The sequence below is a fragment of the Camelus dromedarius genome, chromosome X (genome assembly GCF_036321535.1).
Source record: "Camelus dromedarius isolate mCamDro1 chromosome X, mCamDro1.pat, whole genome shotgun sequence".
In the NCBI taxonomy this organism is placed as follows: domain Eukaryota; kingdom Metazoa; phylum Chordata; class Mammalia; order Artiodactyla; family Camelidae; genus Camelus; species Camelus dromedarius.
Window position 1 is genome coordinate 33,207,443 of NC_087472.1, and position 26,424 is coordinate 33,233,866.

At 35.4% G+C, this 26,424-nt stretch overlaps 1 protein-coding gene across 13 annotated transcripts in view; it reads left to right on the forward strand.

Moving 5' to 3' along the window:
* Positions 1-26,198, forward strand: part of PWWP3B (PWWP domain containing 3B) — a 48,329-nt gene extending 22,131 nt beyond the window's left edge. For 8 of the 13 annotated variants that reach the window (XM_064482882.1, XM_010980026.3, XM_064482885.1 and 5 more), the window contains 2 exons: positions 1,303-1,367; positions 2,405-6,671. In XM_064482882.1, the coding sequence (XP_064338952.1) occupies positions 2,631-4,715 (2,085 nt within the window). In that variant the 5' untranslated portion in view covers positions 1,303-1,367; positions 2,405-2,630 and the 3' untranslated portion in view covers positions 4,716-6,671. Of the gene's footprint in view, positions 1-1,302; positions 1,368-2,404; positions 6,672-13,656; positions 13,734-25,139 lie in introns of those variants that run through there. The other 5 variants (XR_010379416.1, XR_010379417.1, XR_010379415.1 and 2 more) reach the window with 5 other exon arrangements.
* The last annotated feature ends 226 nt before the right edge of the window (positions 26,199-26,424 follow it).

The following is a 26,424-nucleotide window of genomic DNA, read 5'->3' on the forward strand; positions in this document are numbered from 1 at the left end:
ATATTGTATAGCATAGTGCATCCATACAGTGCAATACTACGTATCTGGAAAATAAACACATGAACCCCTACATGTAGTGATTTGAAATGTCTGCGAAGTAAAGTGAAAAAAAGTAAATTGCAGCATAGCATTGATCATATAATCTCACTTAAAAATAAATATATGTGTTAGCAGGACATATATATGCTACTATAATTAATGCAGCCAAATCTGGGAAAACATATCTGCCACACTTTTAACAAGATTATTTGTGTAGTTGGAGAAACAGGACTAGCTTTACTGCTGTCTATTTTTTGAAATATGAATATATACTTATTAATTTACTTACCTTACATCATCAGGGAAAATATTGCAATATTTTGTTTCAAATGTGAGGAAAACCTCATTTAAAGTAATTCATAAATCATGTGGAAAATACTTATGTAGGATGATGTTCAAACTATGCTCTTAATTGAGATCTGATGTTGTTTTGAAATGATACTCATTTGTCTATACATGTAAAAACATTTTGGAAAGATAGAAAATATTCATAGTGATTATTCGTATATAGTTGTACTTAGTTTACCATGTATCTTTCTGCATCTTTTCAATTTTTAATAAGCTCTGGATATTTTATAACCAGAAACATTGTAGTTGAACACATTAAGATCCTCTTACCATTCTACACAAAACCCTTGAACTTAGAAAGTTCTAGAAGCCTGGGAAGGCTCCTGACTGGCTAAATGTAGTCCCCACCCTTCTCTCATAAGAAAAATACATTAGTGATTGAGGCTTTGCAAATAGCTTCTGAGGAGGCTGCAGTTCTGGTTATAGTCACAAGATGGCGCTTTCCTAAACATTCTCCAGGCAACCATTTTTATGAAGTAGACCAAGAAAGCAGTGAAACGTATTTTGTATTAGCGGACTGTGAGACAGCAGGTAGAGTGTGATTAAATTTCTGTTGAAAAAGTAGATGTGTAAAGGAGGGAAAATTCACATGGCGATTGATTTGAAGATTCAAACAGAATCTATAGTCTGGCTCATAGTAGACACAAGGCAGTTGTTACTTCCCTGCTCTCTTGACCTTATTGCACACTTTTCCTGAGAAAGATGATTTAAGCATGGACCAAATAGCGTAACTGTATTACACAGAGATCATTTAAAATAATAAGAATAAGGAGGACAATAAACATCTTATCTACATCACAGATGAGTTTTCATTTCATTCCTGTGTTTCAGAATGACATTCCTTCTAAAGTTTTAGTAGAAAAATTTCTTTATGCCTTGTCCATGTAATTCATTTGATTCCCTGTCTCCTTTTAGGCAGCCTGTCTCCTTCTGGAGTGAGAATCAAGACAACCCGATCACAGGGCCAGACTCTACATCAGGTAAGGCTCTTCCCATTTCACAAAATATTTCAAATTAAAAACATATTGAGAACTTGGGATATAATTTATTTTGCTTCCTTCTCTGCATTTTTAAATTAAAAAACCACATTTCATTTTAAAATCATTTTAGGTTGAGAATTTGAGATACAATTCATTTCGCTCCCTGTTCTGTAGCCATAATGTTTTATAATTAGAAGTAATAACTTCTGCTTTGGGAAAAGAATTTCATGTGTTAAACCACTATGAAGAAATCATGGGAGAGACTATTCACATTTCTACCTGAGGTCCTAGCCAGCTACCTGACTCTTAAGAAATCCGTGATAATTATCCAGTCCAATATGTGAACCTAGCAGCCATTCTGAATCTCTGCCTTCTAAGCTCATGCTATTAACAAGGTCATTGTGTTGTGGTCTGGGGTCAGGAGATACAGACCCTATTATCTTTGTCCACCTGCTTTGGGTGGACCGGGAAGCATTTACAGCTGAAGAATTATAAAGCTGTGTGTTCAGCTAGAACAGTGCTTCCAAAGAGTTCTTGGACAGGTAGCCTTACCATCACTTGATCACTTATTATAAAATACAAAGTGTTGGATCCTATCCAGACCTTCTGAATAAAATTCTCAGGATAGGGCCTAGAAATGTAGTTTTAACAGTTCCTCCAGATGATTCTGATGTATGCTAAGTTTAGAGTCCCACTGCCCTAGGGATAACATTAGGGGCACAAAAGTCCCAAAGTATCTAATAACATTAAATAGAGTTCCTGACACACTACCACAGTCTCTCCCACCTTTGCCATCATGCACATATAGTCATTCCTTGCAATAATTATGGCAAGTTCTTGAGCTTGAGGTATTAGAAAAACACTTCTCCAATTCTTAACTCCCACCTTATATTGTGCTTCATTTTTCTTCTCCATCTGATGCCCCACTGAGCATAGTCCTTCCTTCTGTCTGTTCTCTATTTGCAGTTGGCTCATCTCCTTTGGCAAAATAATTTTATTTGCTTATACTTTTCTCCTTTTCCTTTTCCCTATTTCAGTATCTTCCATATTGTCCCATTCAAACAACGTGTTCAAGCATCCTTGGGATATTCACCTGGAGGAGAACAGGCCACACAAGTCATAAAACCTTTGTGGTTCTTTGTAGTTCTAAAAGAGGCATTGGTATAAGTACTGTTTTTGGTAGGAACTGCCTTAGTAGTGACAGGAATAGCCAGACACCTTAATCTCTAATAATAACCTCTTGGCACACAAATCTAAATCATAATGGATGCTGAGTATGTCTTATGTAATTGGCAAGACCAGTTGTGGCCAGCAAAAGTTTTGTCCAGATCTGAGACTTCGTCAAATGGTAAGAGGAAGAAGACATTTTTTCTGGAAGTTCAAATACTCTCACTAGATGAAAAAATTAATGTGGAAAGCACAGAGACAAAGATCCTAAGTAAGTCTGAAGTTGAAGCTATTGCCTCCTCACTAGCAGCACAGTCAGAGGTCAGTGGCCCACCTAGCGAGGAAACAGCCTATGCAAAGTCACTAAAAGTGGCACTGGATATTCTGAGTGAGAGAACAAATTTGACTCAAGCAAGCAGTTCAGATGAAGAAGAGACCACTACGCTGTCTCAGAATGTGCCACAAAAGCTTTCTGATTCACCCCCTCGTAAGAAGTATCAGAAGCACGAGGAAGATTTTCCAAAGTGTTTTGAGAAAAATGAAAAGCCAGCATCCTTGTTAGTGTCTTCAGAGAGTGATGATTCCCCGTATGATGACAAATCACAGGTACATGCAATCATTGACGCTATGCCGAGTGAAATGGAAACAAAGTCATCACAAGACTTCAGCTGGTGCCAGAATTTCCCTTCACTTTCAGAAGATGAGGATGAAAAGGAGAGCAAGAAAAAGATCGACATCTCCACAATTATGACTTTGCCTTCCACAATCAAAGAGGAGGATGTATGTGTTAAGGAGGAAAAGTTCTCTCCAACTTTGCCGTCGGATATCTTTACTGTGCCCAAAGCTTTGAAAGAGGAGGCCCAGGACATCTGCCCCGAGGCCCCAGCTATTTCCTCTGAATGCTCTACCTTCTCAGAGAATATTGAAGATCCTGGAGAGGGTCCCTCAAATCCATGCTCAGATACCAGCCAGAATCAACCTACTGTGGAATCAGAGACAGATGCTGTGGCATCCCCTAGGCCTTCTTCATGGGAATGTCAGGTTTCACTTGGTGCCTCTAACCGTGTCACAGATTATTCATTCCTTCTTGTGAATAATGAAAGAAATCTTCAGAGCCTGGATTTTGAGGAACTTGGGGAAGAATTTCAAGCTTCTGACAAGTCAGTGAATCTAAATTCTATTGATGCTTCCATATTAGATGACAATGAGGAAGATGAAGAACTTCCACGCTTCCTTTTTCATTATGAGCCACGTTCATTTGAAACAGGAATGATTGTCTGGTTTAAATATCAAAAATACCCATTTTGGCCAGCGGTGGTAAAAAGCATCAGGCGAAAAGAGAGAAAAGCAAGTGTGCTTTTTGTTGAGGCAAATATGAATCCTGAAAAGAGAGGCATTAGAGTGTCCTTTAGAAGATTAAAGAAATTTGATTGTAAAGAGAAACAAGCACTAGTGGAAAAAGCCAGGGAGGATTACAGCGAAAGTATTGACTGGTGCATGTCACTGATTTGTGACTACAGAGTTAGAATAGGTTGTGGTTCTTTCACGGGCTCTTTCCTGGAGTATTATGCTGCTGACATTAGTTATCCACTTCGGAAAGTAATCAAACAGGATACCTTCAGGAACTTATTTCCAAAGCTGCATAATGAAAATCCCATGGAACCAATGGTTGTGACTTCCCAGACCAAGAAAATGTCCTTCCAGAAAATTCTTCCAGACCGAATGAAGTCTGCTCGGGACCGAGCCAACAAGAACCTAGTGGACTTCATTGTGAATGCAAAGGGAACAGAGAGCCATCTTTTAGCCATTTTAAAAGGCACGAAAGGGTCCAGGTGGCTGAAATCATTTTTGAATGCAAATAGGTTTGCACCCTGTATTGAAACATACTTTGAGGATGAAGATCAATTGGATGAGGTGGTGAAATATTTACAAGAAATCTACAAACAAATAGATGAAAAAATGCTAACTCTGATAAGAGATGATAAAATTAAATTTATCCTGGAAGTTCTTCTGCCAGAAGCAATCATTTGTTCAATTTCTGCTGTTGATGGATTAGATTACAAGACAGCGGAAGCGAAGTATCTAAAAGGGCCGTCTCTAGGATACAGGGAACGAGAATTATTTGATGCAAAAATCCTATTTGAAAAGAGACGGAAACCATTAACAAATGAAGCTCATTAAACCTTCTCAGAGTCCAGCCGTAACAGGAAGCTTCCACAGATACTAGTTTAAAAAGAAAATCTCCGAATGATTCTAACATAAAAATATTTTCCAGAAATGGGAGACTTCGAGCGATGTATTCACTTTTTTTTTTTGCAATCTCTAGGATCTTTGAGTATTGCTACATCTTCATTTCCTTTTCTTACACTTCTTCAATTTATTAACATATTTCAGCAGTTCTACTTTCCCATACATTTTTAGAATGCATAATTCCTAAATGATTCATAAGGGAAAGTACTATTTTGTTTTTTGACATTTTTGTGTCTATGCTGTATAGTTAAATACAGTGTGCACAATCATTTTAATATTAAAGTTGCACTGGTTTTAGATACTAAGCAAGATAATTAGAAAAAGTTAAAAAGTGTCAATTATATATTTTTGCTTAATTTTTATAAAATATTGGGTTTTCTCTTAAGATAGCCGAATTATTTTTCCTGCCATGCTTATTTATTTTTGGAAAAGATATCTCTGAGTTATAGAACCAAAGATAGAGACGCTTTGCTATATATTATAACTAGCTGCAATTACTTTTTGCAAGAAAACAATCTGGAATTCAAAAATAAAGTAACTGAACAACCTGCATGCAGTCTATGTGTGTGTGAGTAACATCTCAGCATGCAGAAAATAATTTTGGCAGCCTTGAACAGGATTGTTCGTTCTACACTTCCCTGAAATTCCATTTGTGGGAGTGTCTATTATTCAATAGCTAAATGGTTCCTTAAAACAGACAGGCTTTTGGCTGTCTTCATAACTAACAGTGGCTGTATCTTAATATAGCCTTCTGACCACGTGTGGAAGGCAGCTAGAATCGTTGTATTCGTGGTCTGGCTACTCCCGATGTGTAAGTCCAGGCTGACCACTTAAGAGCCCATCCAGTTTGATATAAACTGTAGAAAATGCAAGCACTTTGTTCTGAGTCTTGTATCTCCAATTACATGGTCACTTGTTTCAAACCAGGCAATTTTTATCATGTGGCTTATTCGTATGGTAGTTCCAATTGCTTCCAATAATATATATTCCAACTGGTAAATCATTCCAGACTACTAGAAAGAGTAGATGGACCAGAATCTGTGAATTTGGAAATGGGTCACAGAAAAAGTCTCTATTTGGCCAAATATGATAATTATCCTGATACGTTTAAAAATACACAACTGCAAGTTAAAGTTTGAAGCCAGTTAACTGCTTATACTAACTTGAAATAAGACTTTGGTGAGAATAAATATAAAGAGAGCTATTTTATTCTAAAAACTTGATGTAAAAATAAACATTAAAGGCTTAACGTGAACCTGTCTGCATTTTTACTCCTAGAGTGAGACAGCTGTCACTCTTGGGCTTTTGTTATGTGTTCACGTGGCCGCATGTTTTATGTAAAATTTACAAAAGTTCTATGTTTTGATTTTCAATAAAACTGCTCTATCTCTCACCTTGGATGTTCACTTCATCAGACTTCAGATTGTGCAGCTACATAAGTGGTGTTTCTGTGTTAATATAGATAATACACATACATATGTATGGTTTCTTTGGAATTTTGGCTTATTGTAGTTGTCATCATTTTAATGCTTGTTATACATTATCTTATCATTCTAAATAAATGTTCACTTTCATGATTGATTTCGTGTCATTTTAAAAGAAAGCCTTCCAAAATGTCTAAGCTTCAGATTCCACAGAACTTTCTCCAGACCCTGCCTCCTGCCTAAGACCAAGACTCTTTGAGCATACAGCCTTTACCCTTCCACATAGTTTCCTCACGATCCTCATGAGCCTGAGGACCATTTGACAACACACCATCAGCACACTATATGTGGACTTTATACCCTGGGAAGACACGCTGTATTTAGTCTATAATATTGTGTCCCTTTTATTCTAGTATATTACTCACCTTCAGTTTTCTCAGTGGAGCCATCTCTATCTCTTGGTTCTAATACTTTCTTTACTACCTCATTCATTCATTCATTCATTCATACAATTGTGAATCAAGAGACCAAGCAATGTGTGGTTTAAAGCTCTGCTCTGAGGATTTAGGTGAGCCAGATGACAATCTAATTTCTAAAATGACTAGGGTGCACTTCTTCATCACAATAATGAGAAATATTTCTTAACCTCATAGACTAACTGCCTGTATTTGAAAACCAGAGCTCTCCAGCCTTCCTCATATTTGTGAGTTCCTGGGTGTATAGTTTGGGGTAAAGGAAGGGCACCTGATTCTTCCTGGATATCATCTATATTGTCATTTCCTTCAAGAATGTTTCCTTTGATTTCACAACTTGGCTAATGTTTGGCACAAGAGGCCTAGCTTTCAGCCTATCTCTTCTTTCAACAAATACATCCTCACTAAGTTTAATCATTTCTAGCTTTTGATTTAAAATGAGAGGCTTGCTACTCTTCCTTTCACTTGAGCACTTAGAGGCCATTGTAGAATTATTCATTAGCCTAGTTTCAATATTGTATCTCAGGGAATGGGGAGGCACCAGGAGACAGAGTGAGATGGGGCAACAGCCAATTGGTGGAACAGTGAGAATACACAGATGTATTAAGATTGCCATCTTACATGAGCATGGTTCGTGAAGTCCTAAAACAGCTACAATAGTAACATCAATGATCAGTGATCACAGATCACCATAATAATATAATAAAAATGAAAAATTTTGAAATACTGCGAGAATTACCAAAATGTGACAGAGAGACACAGAGTGAGCAAATGCTGCTGGAAAAGTGGTGCCAATAGACCTGCTGGACACAGGGTTGCCACAACCTTCAATTTGTAAAAAAAAAAAAAAAAAAAAAGCACTATCATATAGTATTTGTTTTTCTCTCTCTGACTTATTTCACTAAGCATAATATTCCCTAGGTCCATCCATATTGCTGCAAATGGAATATTATGCTTAGTGAAATAAGCCAGACAGAGAAAGACAAATATTATGATATCACTTATTTGTGGAATCTAATAAATAACACAAATGAATGTATATACAAAGCAAAAACAGACTCCGACATAGAAAACAAACTCATGGTTATAAAAGAAGGAAGAGATAAATTAGGAGTATGAGATTAACAGATACAAACTACTATACATAAAATAGATAAGCAACAAGAATTACTGTATAGCATAGGGAATTATACCAATATCTTGTAATAATCTACAATGGAATATAATCTGCAAAAAACTGAATCACTATGCTGTTCCCCTGAGACTACCAATATTGTAAATCAATTATACTTCAATTGAAAAAAACCACAATATCTATGAAACACAATAAAGTGAAGTACAATAAAATGAAGTATGCTTGCATACACAAATTAAAAGTTAAAATCTGAAGCCAATTAACTGTTTATCTTGACTTGAAATGACTTTTTTTTTAAGTAAATGTTAGAAAAACTATTTTAAAAACTTGATGTGAAAGTAAACACTAAAAGCTCAACCTAGACTTGACTGCATTTGTAACTCTTAAGGTAGGTCACTACAACTCACATGTAATATCATTTATATATTTCTTCACAGTAATGACTACTGTAGCTGAATTTATGGGAAGAATGAAACCACTTTATTAATTTCTCCCTGATTTTACAGACGCTCCTTTAATAAAAATTTAATAAAAATATAATAAAAAAGTACATCGCGTTTCCTATTCAATGTGGGTGAACTTTTACTTCATTAGTTAGTTTTAAGAGGAGGACAGATGTTCAGACAAAATCATTGCAAACAAAAATTGTAACATGTGATATGCATTTTCAATGTTGATTTCAATGTGTGATACAGAATTTTTAAAAAATATTTATTCATTGGCATTGCTGAAATTGTAGAGAAGTCCAGGAAAATTTCAATCTACTGAACCAACAAATAAGCTTTCAAAAACTGTCAGAATCAACTTTTTTGAAACTCTGGAATCTAATCAAAAAAGGAGCAACAGCAACCCAAATGTCCACTGCCAGATGAATGGATAAACAAAGTATGGTATATACATACAATGGACTATTATTCAGCCTTAAAACTGAAGGAAATCCTATCACAGGTTACCACAACAAACCTTGAAGATATTATGCTAAGTGAAATAAGCTGGTCACAAAAGATAAATACTGTATGATTCCACTTCCATTAGGTATTTAAAATAGTCAAGTTCATAGAAACAGAAGTAGAATGGGAGTTACCAGTAGCTAGGAAGGGAGGAAAAGGGAAATTATTGTTTAATAGACAGAGAGTTTCAGTTTGGCAAGATATAAAGTTTTGGAGATCTGTTTCACAACGATGTGAATATACTTAACACTGCTGAACTGTAACATAAAATTCATGATGATAACTTTTATATTATGTGGGGTTTTCTTAAACCACAATTTTATAAATACAACAATCTAGGGAGTCCTTAATGAAGAAAGTAGTTGATAATTTTTGGTAAGAGAGTGTTGAGGCATTTTAATTTACCTGTCTATCATCTGCCACTCACCATCTCAAAGGTGTCCATGGGGATGACAGCCCACATACCTGGTATGGCTTGCTAATGTTAGATGAGTAACATGAATCTTGTTTTCAGAGAAATGTTGTTATGTATTGTGGCCGGTCCAGCAGCTCCCTGAGGGATTGTTCAGGGGTTTGCCTTTGTTTTGCATCCCTCAGAACTTTCTCAAGTTTGGAGTAGCTCCCTGATAGCATTTGTCAAAAGCATGTAAAGGCACACACAAGCCACCATCTGGAGCAAAGAATAACAGACAAGGCAGGAAGCAGACAATCTGAAGTGTTGCAAGGAAGAAGCTAGGGAAGGAGATACATGGAAGAATAAAGGGTTTGAAATGCTTTTGTTTATATTGGGGACTCTGGAAGGACACATGCATACCCAAGACTAAATGCATACTCACAAAAGACCTGAGAAGGCCCAAGCTTTGACCTCTGATTGATCTTAAGACTCAATATAAGCAGGAAGTAAAACCTAAGGCTGAGTTTTTAATGGCCTATCTAAGCATTGAAAGCACCCCACAACAGAGCGAATGTACAAAGACCAGGGGAGATTTGTTTGTTTGTTTCTGCTTTGTTCCTTCCCTTTTTTCCTTTCTTTTTCTTCTTCTTCTGCTTTCCTCTTTTTTAAATTGACTCCAAGCTTTTAGGGAAATCTCTGTCAAATCACTAGCTGGCCACTAGGCTAATGGAACAGAGACTTCAGTGACCACACGCAACAAAGAATACACTCTTTACAAAAATAGAAAAATTAGAAAATTCACCAAGCAAACAACTACAATATACAACAGCAGGAAAAAAAGCCTGAGAAGGATAACCAAAAGAGAGCTGGTTAGCCATACTAATACTGGATTTTGTTTTAATTACAAGATACAAAGAAGGACATTATATATTGATAAAAGGGTCAGGTAATCCAGAATATATAACAATTAAAACATATACATGGGTAACAACAAACCCCCAAAATATATGAAGCAAAAATTGACAGAATTTAAGGGAGAAATCGATTCTACAACAATAGATGTAATCTTGTATATCCCACTTAAAATAATTGATAGAACTACAGAAATTATCAAAGAAGAAATAGAAGAGTTGAACAACACTATAAACCAACCAAACATAACAGATACATACAGAACACTCCACTATACAACAGCAGAGCACACATTCATCTCAAGTGCGCATGGATCCAAGGTAAACCATTTGTTAGACAACAAAACAATACTCGGTAAATGTAAAAAGATTTAAATCACACAAAGTATTTTCTGACCACAAAAGAATATAACTAGAAATCAATAACAGAAGGAAAATTTGAAAATACACAAATATGTGAAATTATACAACACATACTTAAACAACCAGTGGATCAAAGAAGAAAACACAAGAGAAATTTAAAAAATAACTTGAGATGACTGAAAATAAAAACACAATATATCAAAATTATGGAATGCAACTCATGCAGGGCTCAGAGAGAAAATTATGGTCACAATTGCCTATAATAAAAAGAAAGGTATGAAATCAATAATCTAACTTAATGCCTTAAAGAACATAAATAGAAGAGCAAACTAAATGCAAGGCTAGCAAAAGAAACAAAATAAAGCTTACAGAAGAAGCATAAAATAGAGAATAGAAGAACAATAGAAAGAATGAACAAAATGAAAATTGGTTCTTTGAAAAGATCAACAAAATTGAAAAATTTTTATGTAGACTGAGTAAGAAAAATAGAGAGAGGATAATAATCACTGAAACCAGAAATAAAAGTGAGTATATTACTACTGAACTTACAGAAATCAGAAGGGTAATAAGAATACTATGATGATTGGATGTCAACAGATTATGGTTTATGAAATGGACAAATTCCTAGAAATATACAAACTATCAAAACTGATTCAGGAAAAATGGAAAATGTGAATAGTTCTATAATAAATAAAGAGGTTAAATCAGTAATCAAAAACTACTCAAGAAAGAAAAGTCTCTCAAGTAAGTCTTCACTGGTGAATTCTACCAAACTTTTAAAGAATAATGGACATTTATCCTTCTAAGAAACTTTGAAAAAAATAGAGGAGGAGGGAATTCTTCCTTACTCATTTTGAGGCGAGCATTACCCTGTTCTTAATGGCAGACGAAAACCACACATGAAAACTACAGACTAATATCCCCCATGAATATAGATACAAAAATCCTCAACAAAATACCAGCAAGCTGAATACAACAGTAAATTTAAAAGATTAGATACTATGACCAAGTGGAATTTGTCCCAGGAATTCAAGGGTTACTTATCATACAAAAATCAAACAATGTAACACACCATGTTAATAGAATAAAGGAAAACCCCACATGATCATTTCTGCTGATACAGAAAAAAACACTCAACAATCTCAGAATAGTAAGGAACTCCCTCAAACTGATAAAGGGCTTCTAAGAAAAATCCACACCTAATATCACATATACTGATGAAAGACTGAAATCTTTCCCTCTGAGATCAGAAACCAGACAAGAATGACTGCTTTCACCATTTCTTTGAAATTTTATTCTGGAAGTTCTAACCAGAGCAATTAGTCAAGAAAAAGGAAAATAATAGGACATTCTGTTGGCTATTCTGGGCCTTTTGCCTGTCCCTATTAATTTTAGAATCAGTGTTTTCTTTATCCATAATATAATTTGCTGGAATTTTGATTGGGATTGTGTTGAGTCTATAGATCAAGTAGGGAAGACCTGATATCTTAACAATATGAGTCTTCTACTCATGCACATGAAATACCTATTTACATTTTTTATTTCTTTTGTGAAAATTTTATAATTTTCCTCATAAAGATCTTATACATATTTTATAAAATGCATGCTTAAGTATTTCATTTTTTGTACTAATATAAATGGTGATGTGTTTTTAATTTTAATTTCCAGTTGTTCATTGCTGACGTATAGGAAAGCAATTGACTTCTGTATATTACCGTTCTATCCTGCAACTTTGCATAAATGTCTACCAATTCTCGGACATCTTTGTTGATTCTTTTGGGATTTTCTTCATTGATAATGATGTCTTCTACGAACAAAGAGAGTTTTATTTCTTCCTTTCCAATCTGTATTCCTTTATTCCCTTTTGTTATCTAATTGCATTAACCAGGACACTCAGTACAATGTTGAAAAGGCATAGTGAAAGTGGCCGTCTTGCTTTGTTCATCAACTTAAGGAGGAAAGCATCTACTTTCTCATCATTAAGTGTTATGTTAGTCGTTGGTTTTCTGTAGATATTGTTTATCAAGCTTAGGAAGTTCCCCTCTATTCCTAGCTTGTTCTGAGTTTTCATCATGAATCTGTGTCAGCTTTTATCAAAAGCTTTTTCTGTGTCTGTTGATATAATCCTGCAGTTTTTCTTATTTAGCCTGTTGATGTGATGAATTACATTAACTAATTTTTGAATGATAAACCAGCCCTTTTATATACCTGTAATAACTCTCTCTTGGTCATGATGTATTTTTTTTATATACATTGTTGGATTCAACTTGTTAGGATTTTGTTGCAGATTTTTGTACCCATGTTCATGAAAGGTATTGTTCTATAGTTTTCCTTTTTTGTAATATCTTTGTCTGGTTTTGGTGTGAAGGAAATGCTGGGCTTCTTCAGGAGCAGTTTCTGCTGTCTTTTTCCTGTGTATGGATGATGCTTTCTTGTCTTTTTGTTTATCTCTTAATTTTTTGTTGTAAACTGGACATTTTGAATTTGACAACTGGGCCACTCAGTAAATAAGTTTCTTCTCCCTCTTCCAGCTTTATTGTTGTAGTTTTTTTTTTTTCTTAGTAGTAGTAGTAGTTGTTGTTTGTTTAGTGACTTCTGGACTAATTTTGTAAAGTCTGAATTCCTTGTCATGTTGTAAACATTTAAGTCTCCTTTTTCTTCCGCTTGCTTAGTAGTCAGCTAGTGATCTGACAGAGATTTCCTTAAACGTCTGAAATTTTTTAAATCCCAGTGTTTGCAGATGGGGCCTTTGTATATGTTGGAGCATGCCTTCAGCACTGAGCCTGTAAGTTTGTAACTCTGCCTTTCCTCCTTTTTTCGCTTGCACAGAGCATAGAAGTCAGAGATGACAATTTATAGCCTTCTCAGATCTTTTCTAAGTATGCACTGTACCCTGGGCTTGTAGGAGGCTTTCTGTATTCCCAGGAATAAGTCATCGTTTTGCTAGCCCTTATTTCCCAAATATATCATCCCCAGCCTTTACTCCTAGGCATTTTAGTTAGTCTATTAATTGCCCCAACTGTAATCCATTACCCTGGGCAACAGCAACTAATATATTTGCATTTAAATGTTTTCAAAAAATGTACCCTGTAACTGCCTCAAGGCTGGGTAAGTTAGGTGTGATAAGAGCAAGCCTTTAACCCAGTACTCCAGGGATCCACCAAAGAGATCAAAACAATCAACCACCTTTCTTTTAGAATAAGGTTTCTATTATCCTTCTAGCACAGCTACCTACACAAGAATACAGCTTGTTGTCTTCAATGCCACCACCAAATTGAGGAATGGAAGTTGCAGCCAAGGTAAGTTAAAATGTCACAAAACTCTCTTACCAAGATTCAGCTGTTTTTCCTTGATTCTTGTCCTGGTCACTGCAAGCTTTCATTTAGTGCCCATAGTTCTTACAAAAGAACTGATGGGAGAAAATATTTGCAAATGATGTAACTGACAAGAGCTTAATATCCAGAATACACAAACAGCGCATACAACTTAATAACAAAACAACAAATAACTCAATCCAAAAACGGGCAGAAGACTTAAACAAACAATTCTCCAGTGAAAATATACAAATGGTCAATAGGCACATGAAAAAATGCTCAATATTGCTGATTATCAGAGAAATGTAAATCAAAACTACAATGAGGTACAAACTCACACCAGTCAAATTGGCCATCATTCAAAAGTCCACAAACCCCAATGTTCATAGCAGCACTATTTACAGTAGTCAAGACATGAAAACAACCTAAATATAAGAAGATGTGGTACATGTGTGTGTATACATATATATACACACATACCTACAATAGAATATTACTCAGCCATAAAAAGAATGAAATAATGCCATTTGCAGAAACATGGTGGACCTAAAGATTATCATATTAAGTGAAGTAAGTCAGACAGAGAAAGACAAATATATGATATCACTTATATGTGATCTAAAAAAATACAGATTCTATTTATAACCCCAAAAAAGACTCACAGGCATAGAAAACAAACTCTGGTTACCAAAGGGAAAGGGCAGGGAGGGATAAATTAGGAGCTTGGGATTAGCAGATACAAGCTACTATATAAAAAATAGATAACCAACAAGGACCTACTGTATAGCACCAGGGAACTATACTCAATTTCTTATAACATATAATGGAAAAGAATCTGAAAAGAAAAAAATACATATGTATGTGTAGGTATAACTGAATCACTTTACTGTACACCTGAAACTAACATTGTAAATCAACTACACTTCATTAAAAACAATTTTTTTAAAAAGTCCACAAACAATAAATGCTGGAGAAGGTATGCAGAAAAGGGAACCCTCCTACACTGTTGGTCAGAAGGCAGTTTGGTACAACTTTTATGGAAAGCAGTATGGAGATTCCTTAAAAAACTAGAGTTATCATATGATCCAGCAATCCCACTCCTGAGCACATATCTGGAAGACACTCTAATTTAAAAAGATACTTGCACCCCGATATTCATAGCAGCACTATATACAATAGCCAAACATGGAAGCAACCTAAATGTCTACCAACAGATGACTGGATAAAAAAGTTATGGTATATTTATACAATTTAATACTACTCAGCCATAAAAAAGAATAAAATAACGCCATTGGCAGCAACATGGATGGACTTGGAGATCGTCATTCTAAGTGAAGTAAGCCAGAAAGAGAAAGAAAAATATCATATGATATTACTTATATGTGGAATCTAAAAAATGAAATAAATGAACTTATTTACAAAACACAGAGTCACAGACATAGAAAACAAACTTATGGTTACCAGAGGGGACAGGGGGTGGGAAAGGATAAATTGGGAGTTTGATATTTGTAGACACTAACACTATGTATAAAATAGGCAAGCAACAAATTTATATTTGTATAGCACAGGGAACTATATTTAATATCTTATAGTAACCTATAATAGAAATGAATATAAAAAGAATTATATGTATGTTTATAATTGACTGAAAAATTATGCTGTACACCAAAAATTGACACAACATTGTAAACTGACTATACTTCAATTTTTAAAAAAAGCAAAAAAAAAAGTTGATTCTGACAGGTTTTTCCCCATTTATTAATTACTTTTGTGGAGGACAAGTTTTTTGTCATTACCTACTCTACCATTTTTCTTGCTACATTATGTTTTTTAAAACTTTTTTGTAATTAAGTTTTTGTGAAATAACTACATTCACAAGCAGTTATAATAAATCATTAATGAGATTCTTTGTACATTTTGTTGTCCAATTTGCCTCACTGGTAACACTTTGCAAAAGTATAGCATAATATCACAACAAAGATATTTATATTGACACAGTCCACTAGTCTGACTCAGATTTCCTCAGTTTTATTTGAGTTTGTGTGTGTGTATTTAATCATATACATCTTTTTCCCTGAGTGGTTTTGTGTATTCACCACAGCAGTCAAGACACTGAACAGTTTCAACACCACAAAGATCTCTTTTATTGCTCTTTTATAAACATACTCACCTCCCTCTCCTCCTTTGCCCATCCCTAATCAGTGGCAAACACTAATCTCTCCTCCATTTCTCAAATATTATTTCAAAAATGTTATAAATGAAATAATAAGATTTATATCCTTTTGTGTTTGTCTTTTTTCAGTCATCATAATTTCCTGGAGATTTATTCAAGTTGCTGTGTATATAACATGTTTAGTTTATTACTGAGTAGTATTCCACACTATGACTGGAATGGCTGTACTATAGTTTCTTTAACCCTTTACCCTGTGAAGGATAACTGAGTTGTTTTCATTCTAGACTATTACAAATAAAGCTGCTGTGAACATTTGTGTGACTATTTTTTTTGTGAAAATAAATCTTCATTTCTCTGAGAAAAATGTCCAAAAGTGCAAATGCTGGGTCCTGTAATAATTGCATGTTCAGCTTTATAAGAATATGCCAAACAATTTTCCAGAATGTGTGTACCATTTCACCTTGCCGCTAGCAATATATGAGTGATCCTATTTCTCTGCAGCTTCACCAATAGTTGGCACTGCTACTATCTTTTATTTTAGCTCCTCTAATAAGTATGTAGTGATATCACATTGTGGTTTTAATTTGCATTTCTCCAGTGGCTAAATATATTGAATACCTTTTCATGTGCTTGTTTTCCATCTCTATATTCTGTTTGGTGAAATGTCTGTTCATGTCTTTCACCCACTTTCTAGTTTCTATTTACAGTTGAGTTTTGAGAGTTCTCTAATATATCTAAATGTTAGTCCTTTGTTGGATATGTACTGTGCAAATGTTTGTCCACTTTGTAGCTTTTCTTTTCATCTTCTTCACATAGACTTTCAAGGGCAAAAGCTCTCAATTTTGATGAGGCCTAATTGATCATTTTTCCCTTTTTTTTCCATTATCCTTTTGGTGTAAGAACTCTGCTTAATCTTATCGCCCAAAGATTTTCTCTTATACTTTTTTTCCCAGAAATTTATAGTTTTGTTTTACATTTAAGGCTGTGCTCCATTTTGAGTTAAGTTCCTAAACTAAGTGTTATGTTTGAGTCAAAGTTTATTTTTTGCTTATCAATGGCCAATTACTCCACACCATTTGTTGAAAAGCCGATCCTTCTTCTACTGGATTGTTTCTACACCTCTGTCAAAAATCAGTTGAGCATAGTTGTATGAGTCTATTTCTGGGTTGTCTATTCTGTTCCCTTGAACTATGTATCTATCTCTCCACCAATATGAAAATATCTTCATTATGAAATAGTTATAAATATAGATACATACAACATTGTGTAAAATGGTATCATTCTTCCTTTACAAAATTGTTTTGATTATGATAAATCCTGTGCCTTTATATATACAATTTTGAATAAGGCTATCTATACCTACAAAAGACTTACTGAGATTTTCATAGGAACTGCAATAAATCTACAGAGAAATTTACATCTTTCCTACTTTTACTAAAGACTTTACTAAGTTGAGTCATCGAATCCAAGAACACAGTATGCCTCTCCATTCATGTAGATCTTCTTTTATTTCTTTCATTATTTGTAATTACCAGCACAAAGATCCTGTACATGTTTTAACAAGTGTATGCCTAAGTATTTTCATTTATTTGGAGTTATAAAGTACATGTTTTTTCATTGATTAAGGAAATTAAAGAAAACTTAAAGTAATGGAAAGGTATCCCATGCTTTTGGATTGGAAGAATCAATATTGTTAAAATGGCCATACTGCCCAAGACAATCTACAGATTTAATGCAATCTCTATCAAATTACCCAGAACATTTTTCACAGAACTAGAACAAATCATCCTAAAATATTTATGGAATCACAAAAGACCCAGAGTTGCCAAAGCATTACTGAAGAAAAAGAATTAAGCTGGAGGAATAAATCTCCTGGACTTCAGACAATACTACAGAGCTACAGTAATTAAAGCAGCATGGTATTGGCATAAAAACAGACATATGTACCAATGGAACAGAACAGAGAGCCCAGAAATGAACCCACAAACTTTTGGTCAATTAATCTTTGATAATGGAAGCAAGAACACACAATGGAATAAAGACAGTCTCTTCAGCAAATGGTGTTGGGAAAACTGGACGGCTGCATGTAAATCAATGAAGTTAGAACACTCCCTCACACCATACAAAAAATAAACTCAAAATGGCTTAAAGACTTAAACATAAGACAAGACATTATAAACCTCTTAGAAGAAAACATAGGCAAAACATTATCTGACATACATCTCAGCAATGTTCTCCTAGGGCAGTCTACCCAAACAATAGAAATAAAATAAAAAATAAACAAATTAAACTTACAAGCTTTTGCACAGCAAAGGAAACCATAAGCAAAACAAAATGACAACATATGGAATGGGAGAAAATTTTTGCAAAAGATGAGACTGACAAGGGCTTAATCTCCAGAATATATAAACAGCTCATACAAGTTAATAAGAAAAAAGCAAACAACCAAATCCAAAAATGGACAGAAGAACTAAACAAGTAATTCTCCAATGAATACATACAAATGGCCAATAGGAACATGAAAAAATGCTCAATATCGCTAATTATCAGAGAAATGCAAATCAAAACTACAATGAGGGAGGTGTCACCTCACACCAGTCAGAATGGCCATCATTTCAAAGTCCAAAAACGATAAATGCTGGAGAGGGTGTAGAGAAATGGGAACCCTCCTACACTGGTGGGAATGCAGTTTGGTGCAGCCATTGTGGAAAACAGTATGGAGATTCCTCAAAAGACTAAAAATAGACTTACCACATGATCCAGCAATCCCACTCCTGGGCATAAATCCAGCGGGAACCTTAATTCAAAAAGTACCTGCACCCCAATGTTCACAGCAGCACTATTTACAATAGCCAAGACATGGAAGCAACCTAGAGGTCCATCGACAGATGACTGGATATAGAAGAAGTGGTATATTTATATAGTGGAATACTACTCAGCCATAAAAAATAAGAAAATAATGCCCTTTGCAGCAACATGGATGGCCCTGGAGAATGTCATTCTAAGTGCAGTAAGCCAGACAGAGAAAGAAACATAGCATATGATATCACTCATATGTGGAATATAAAAAAAAAGAGAAATGAACTTATTTATAAAATAGAAACAGACTCACAAACTTAGAAAACAAATTTACGGTTACCAAGGGGGACGTCAGTTGGAAGGGATAAATTGGGAGTTCGAGATTTGCAGATACTGACTGGTACATACAAAATAGATAAACAAGTTTATACTATATAGCACAGGGAACTATATTTGATATCTTGTAACATCTTATGGTGAAAAAGAATATGAAAACGAATATATGTATATTCACGTATGAGTAAAGCATTGTGCTGTACACCAGAAATTAACACAACATTGTAAACTGACTATATGTCAGTTAAAAAAGTAAAAAAAAAGTATTTGTTTTTTTAATTTTCATTTCTGCATGTCAATTGTCAACATATCGAAATACAATTGATTTTTGTGTGTTGATGATTTATCCTGTAACCTTACTGAACTAACATTTGTCCTAAGCAGATTTCACAGGTCTATACAATTCCTTTGTATGAATATGTGGTAGCAGTTATTATGGCATAGGATAAAAATGTACACTCATGACGTAGTCTGGAAGCTGTGTCACTAAACAAAACCCGTATGTATTAAGTATCATCATAGCAGAATCACTGACTAGAAATGGAAATTAAGAGGACTTAAATATACTAAATAGTAAAGGTAGGCACTTCAGGTAGGAACTAGTGACTGGGGTTGCCAATCATTGCAAATTTCTAAACTTAGAAGATAGCAGTATCTCAAATGACACCCTCTGATAGAGGAGTCAGTATTCATGAGTGGGTCTTTCCCACTCATCCATAGATGTTTAAATAATATAGTTCCATAATTGCCCTCTTAAAAGGAGATTTCTCCCATTGAATTTATGATTAGGTTTTATCATTTAAACATGTTGCATAAATTATTGGCATTACTGTGAAGCTAAGATTGTGTCCATGCACCCTCTTTTCATCAAATACCATTCAGTTGTTGCTACGGTCTTTGGTAACACCATGTACTGTGTTCTGGGAACGTAATTTTCCATGGCATAATTGCTTTAAAATTCTGGAAGTTGCTTCTGTTCTACTTACATTTATGAGCTTTCTAGGATGCCAGCTTCAGGACCACAGGGATTTTTGCCTCTCTTATTTCTGCTTCATATCCAGTGCCTTGAGCAGTGCCTAGAACTTGAGGTATCCCAAAAATATTTTTAAATGAATTAAATGAAGGAGTATTATGGAAATCAAATCTTTTGAGACCTGTTCTTTCTCTGTATTTTTAAATGAAGCTCATGAGAAACCTGTCACTCAATTCCTGTGATTTCTGAGGCTTAAAAACACTTTACCAACAGAGAGGCATTAATCAAAGGGTACAAACAGTTATGCAAAATAAATAAGTCCTAGAGATCTACTATACAGCATCATGCCTATAGTTAATAATGCACTGAATACTTAAAAATTTGTTGAGAGGGTAGATCTTATGAAGTGCTTTTATCACAAAAAATAATAGTAATAAAGAAAACAGGAGAAAACTTTTGGAGGTGATGGATATTTTTATGACATAGACTGTGATAACGTTTTCATGGTTGTATATTTACCTGCAAACTCAAAACTGTATACATTTAAAATGTACAGCTTTTTATGTCAATCATACCTCAACCAAGTGATTTTTTTAAAAAAACGCTATGCTCATTCCAATGTAATACATTGGAGGACGGAGCTGTTGACATAAGTTCAGCCTTACCCAGGTGTCAGGAACACCTTTGGCCAAAATTAAATAGAAAAAAAAAAACCATGATGGAGGAGTTTAAAACCTCTAGGCTTTAATTTAATTTGACATAGGAGCAAAACAATTTTTATTAAAGTCTTTGGAGTTTATTTATGGGAAATTCATAAAGGGAAATGAGAGCTTTTTCTTTTGTTTTCACATTTGGAGCATCTCTACATTCTGGTCATTTTATTGTTGGTCTATCTAAACGTGATCTTATGTTAGAACTTCTGATGAAATACATTGAACAACATAGATGAATGTAAGCGAGGATGGGAAGTAGGAGAGGGAGTGAACTTAGAGTAGGAGACCAGGGCTACAGAGACAGCAGGGTTATGTTTGTAAATGAAAAATTTGCTGTTATGGGTGTGGGAAATCTTGCTAGTGAGAGCATGGGTGGCAAGGTGGCTGGACAAAGGCCACAATGAATTGATGGTAATACTGACTGCAGTGCCAGTAGCACAGGGCTCAGTAAGCAAGTAAGAAAGTTTCAATATGCTGGAGAAAAAGAAAAGACACTTCTAGTAAAATTTGGTGACAGGATACCCAGCTACCCACTTGGCTTATTGTAAGTTTAACTAATGATTAAAACATGTGAGTTAAAAGAACAAAGATCTTACAAAACTTTGGAATGACAGTGGCTCAAAGCTCCTCTATTTCCCTCGGTACTTATTTCCTTGTTGCAGGACTTCACAGTAACACTCCTGCTCTCTCTCCCTAACGTTCTCTCCCTTGGGGAGGATGAATGGTGAGCTTGGGAGAAGACACTGAGTATGCCTGGATCAGTCCCTTCTTTTGTCTCTGAATCTGTCTACAATAAGAGTTCATTCTGGCTTTCTTTATGCCATAAGTTAAAATGGACCTGTTCTGTGGTGCTAGGAGATGGTGAAGGCAGTGATTTTCTAGCAGTATCAGAGATTGAATAAGTAAATTTGTCTAGCTCAAAGGGGAATTATTTGCAAACATTTTGGTTAAATATCAGGAATAAAGTAAACATTTTGATGTCCACCTCTCTGTCACCCATCTTATTTTTCAATTGATTCTAATCTAGGGACCATAAAAGAGTTCTTAACACATCTGCTGTATTAATCTCAAAAAGAAAAATAAAGCTGTTCAAATCATTAGTTTTCCAGGATGACTTAATATAAATATAAATAATTAGCAGGAAGAGAAATGTGGGAAATATTTTTGTGGATTCTTCCATTTCAGGAACTTTGGGAGATAATCCAAAGTTTCAAATTTAAAAATCACTGTACTAGACATTGAGAATAAACTGCTTTTTCTGTGAGATTTCTCTTGAAAGGCTTTTGTCATTTCTGTTCTTTGGCCAACAATACAGAGCACAGGCTACACTCTGAAAGAATTCTAATCTCTCAGTGTATTTCAAAAGCAATTATCTTCAAATGTATTTATATGTCATTTTTATATAAACTCGCCTTTGTATTAAAAGAAACATTCAATTATATTTGGAGTTTTAGGATAAAAGAGAGTATTAAACTAAATGAGAAGTTGAAAAAGATTTTCCCTTAAAATTGGGAAGTTTGGGGTAAGTTATTGGCCCAGGTGAAACACAATGAGAATACATTTTGTTTATCCAGATTCAGAGTCCAGCTGATATGTGATTGAACTACTCAGCATAGTAAAATGTAGGGTTTTTCAATGTATTTATCGTTTTTTTGGGCGGGGAGGGTGAAGGGGGAGGTAATTAGGTTTATTTATTTATTTATTTATTTTAATGACGGTACTGGGGATTGAACCCAGGACTTCATGCATGCTAAGCATGTGCTCTACCACCGAGCTATAACCTCCCCCCAGGTTTTTTTTAAAGCAAAGGAGAGTTTTGTGCTCACATTTGTGACAAACATAATTTTTCCACTGCATTACTGGGATATTTATATACGCAGGGCGTATTCATCGAACAGTGGAGTATATTTTATACATCTTTACTTTCTAGTGCTCTGGCATTTAAAGTAAGCCTTGACTATTGGCTTCTGGGTATAAAGATTTATATTTAGTCTTCTGAAGAAAAGGGAGTTGGTTTGTAGGCTTTGTGTGTGTTTGTGAGATGAAAATAGTGGGAGAAACATATGGAAATGGGAACGTTGGTTCTGGTTCCAGGTAATACAAAATAAGCACATGCCACCCATCTCTGCCACTGAATACAACAATAAAATTTGAATAGAATGCGTGGATATATATACCTATATCTATACTACATCTACACCTACATCCACGTCTGTGTACCTATCTATATACATATATTTTAGACCATGAAAAATCCTCAGTAAGATGAAAATACTAAAATTATACAAAATATCTTCTCTGACCATAATGGAATTAAACTAGAAATAAATTATAAAAAAAATTTTTTAATCCCCATTGTTTTAAAATTAAACATCATTCGTAAGTAACTCAATATGTCAAAGGAGAAGCCATAAGGAAAATTAGACACTATTTTGAATGGAATAAAAATGAAACACAACATATGCAAATTTTTGTGATGCTTCTAAAACAATACTTAGAAATCTATATCATGAATAGGAAAGAAGGAAAGATCCCTAATCAATGATCTGAATTACCACATTAAGAAATTAGAAAAAGAAGAGCATATTATACCCACAACAAGCAGGAAGAATGAAATAATAAAAATAAGAGTAGAAATCCATGAACTTGAAAGCAGTATATCAATAAAGCAATGACACACTAATTGAACAATACACTGATCAACTCTCTTTGAAAGAAATCCAGAAACTAGCTGAGAGGCTCCAGGATCCAGAGTGAGAGTGAAACCAGCCACATGTAAGCCAGTAGGAAAATTCGAGACACCCTCTTTCAAGCACTACATCTGTCACAAGGCCATATGATCATAAGGCACTCTCAGCTCCAAGCTTGTACCTGGGGAGGGAAAGCAAGAACTGGGCCATATGTCCAATGTTCTACTTTGCTGGGGGATTCCTGAGGTACTGGTTTCTGCCTTGCCTGTCTGAGTGTTGATAGGACCCAGAATACTGTAGACACTAAGAAAAAAGTCTGCAGTTTGAACTAGCAAGCTAAAACTCACCCTAGCTCCACCCATCAACTCAGCACAGTGCAAGCAGGTGATAAATAACAGCTTCCAGCTTCTCCCTGGGGAGTGATCAGATACCTCTGGATGGCTAAGAACAAAGACGGTTGTTTGGACTAGCACAAAGCTTTGAGAGGCCTCCAGAATCTTTGGCCAAGGTAACCGGTGCTGGTCTTCTCCTTTATGAGGCCAGTCTGTGAAGACTAGGAGAGATGGCTTTTTTGTCTAATGCACAGATACCAACACAAAGAATCAAGGAAAATGAAGAAGCAGGGAAATATGTTCCAAACAAAAAAAGTTCCAGAAACTAACCCTAAATGAAATGTAGATATATGATTAACTGAAAGAGAATTCAAAAGAACTATAATAAAGATGCTCAACAAGTGCTGGCAAGGATGTGGAGAAGTTGGAACCCTCGTACACTGTTGGTGGGAATGTAAAATGGTACAGCTGCTGCTGTGGAAAACAGTATGATGGCTCCTCAAAAAAATAAAAATTGAATTACCGTAGAATTGAGCAATTTTTCTGGATGGAGATCCAAAAGAATTGAAGGCAGCATCTCAAGGAGACTTTTGTAAACCCATGTTCATAGCAGCATTATTCACAACAGCTAAAATGTGGAAGCAGCCCAAGTGTCTGTCAATGAATGAATGGATAAGCAAAATGTGGTATATCCATACCATATTCAGCCTTTAAAAACCTTACCAAAAAAAGGAAATTCTGACATATGCTACAACATGGATGAACCTTGAAGACATAATGCTAAGTGACAAGAAGCCATTCAGAAAAAGAAAAATACTATGTGATTCCACTTATATGAAGTACTTAGAGTAGTCAAAATCATAGAGACAGAAGGTCGAATGGTGGTTTCCAGCACCTGAGGGGGAGGGGAGAATGGGGAGTTATTTTTTTAATGGGTATAGAGTTTCAGTTTTATAAGATGAAAAGACTTATGGGGATGGATGGTGGTGATGGTTGCACAACAATATGAGTGTATTTAATAACAATGAACTGTAAATTTTTAAAAATTTAAGATGGAAAATTTATGTTATGTGCCTTTTACCACTAAATAAATAAATAAGCAAACAAATCTTTTTAAAAATTCTGTCTTGACTCAGTTTTGAGGGCCTCACTAGAGTCCTATCAGTTCCCTTTCTCAAGCAGCCTATTCAGGCCACACCCCCAACCACCTCCCTTATTGGACTCTCACACTCTAGACTATTATATTCCTGCACTATCATCCCAGGACCAGGTACCAGACAACAGGGACAGCCCTCATGCCCTAGAGCCTGATGAAATTATTCAAACTGGTCAATCCTAAACCTGCTTACCTTGCCTTTCCTGTTTCTTCCCCCAGAATCTGTGATGAAGGCTCTTGCCCACAGTCTCCCCTTCTCCCTCTGCCTTGAGACTGACCCGATGCTTCTCCTGAGTGACACTTCGTGGCATGCTGTGTTCTCACCAGGGAACTGTGAGTATTAAACACGGTAGCATTCTTTCTGACTTCTCTCTCTTGATCTGCATCTGACCTCACTGTAATTCACTCAAGATAAAATAGTTAAAACAGAAAGGAGAGAGAGAGGGAGAGAATGACAGAGAGAGAGAGAGAGACTTCCCTCTCTGTTTCCCATTCCTCATAGTGTCATCCCAACAAAGGACCTTCAGAAATGTCCATTTTTCTGTTTATCTGCCAACTCCAAGGCACCCATGATTGCACCAACAGAAAGCCCTACAGCAGCAGTCTTCTGGGATCTCCCTTTCCTTAGAGGTCTGTGTGGACTGGAGTCCTTCTCTGAGATTGTATGGCTCGGCACCATCCAGGCAGCTCCCTTATGCAGAGACAGGTTTCCTGGTTTGTGGATTTCCCTTTGCTGAGCCCTTTTAGCATCCAACACAAGTTAAGCAGTCTCTTTTCCTCAGAAGTCTGTGTCCTAGCACTGAGGGAACCATCCTCCCCTCCTATAGGCTTTCAGATCTTCCCTTGGTTTGCCTGCTATATCTTTAATCTTCAATTTATGTCTATTTAGATGTCCCAAGCCTGTTGAGCCAATTCTCTCTATTAAATCCCCACTCTTACTAACCCATTTGGTTTCTGTTTCCCTGACTGCACTGACTGATACACATCTGTCTGTGATAGGACTCTGACTAATATTGTGTCTTTTTTTCCTGTAGTGGCTTTTCAGGTTTCCTCTTAGCCTGTGCTTTTCAGGATCACCCTGTGAATCTGCAACTTGATTTACCTCAACATTTTTTGGAGAAATGCTGATCCATCTTGTCTTCTTCCTCAGTCACTGTCACTCTCCTTTGCACCGTGTCTTATAAATTTCTTATATTATTTTCTACATTTTCATTCTGTTGCCTCTCCACTTTATCAGTAGAATTTTTTACATTTCATCCAGCTACTTTTTTCTCTGTTCAGTCTGACTAATCTGTTTTAAAATTATTGATTTATACATTTCAGTAAATTTTATTTATTATTGAATTTGTCACTATCTCTAGTTCTATCAGTTTTTCTAATGTTTTTGTTTAACCTATGTTCTTAGCTCTATACAATTTCTTAATTGAATAGTTTCTTTGATAATGAATAGTTGCCAGATAATCTGTTTTTCAAAGCTATTCCCCTTCAATTCTCTTTTATGTTG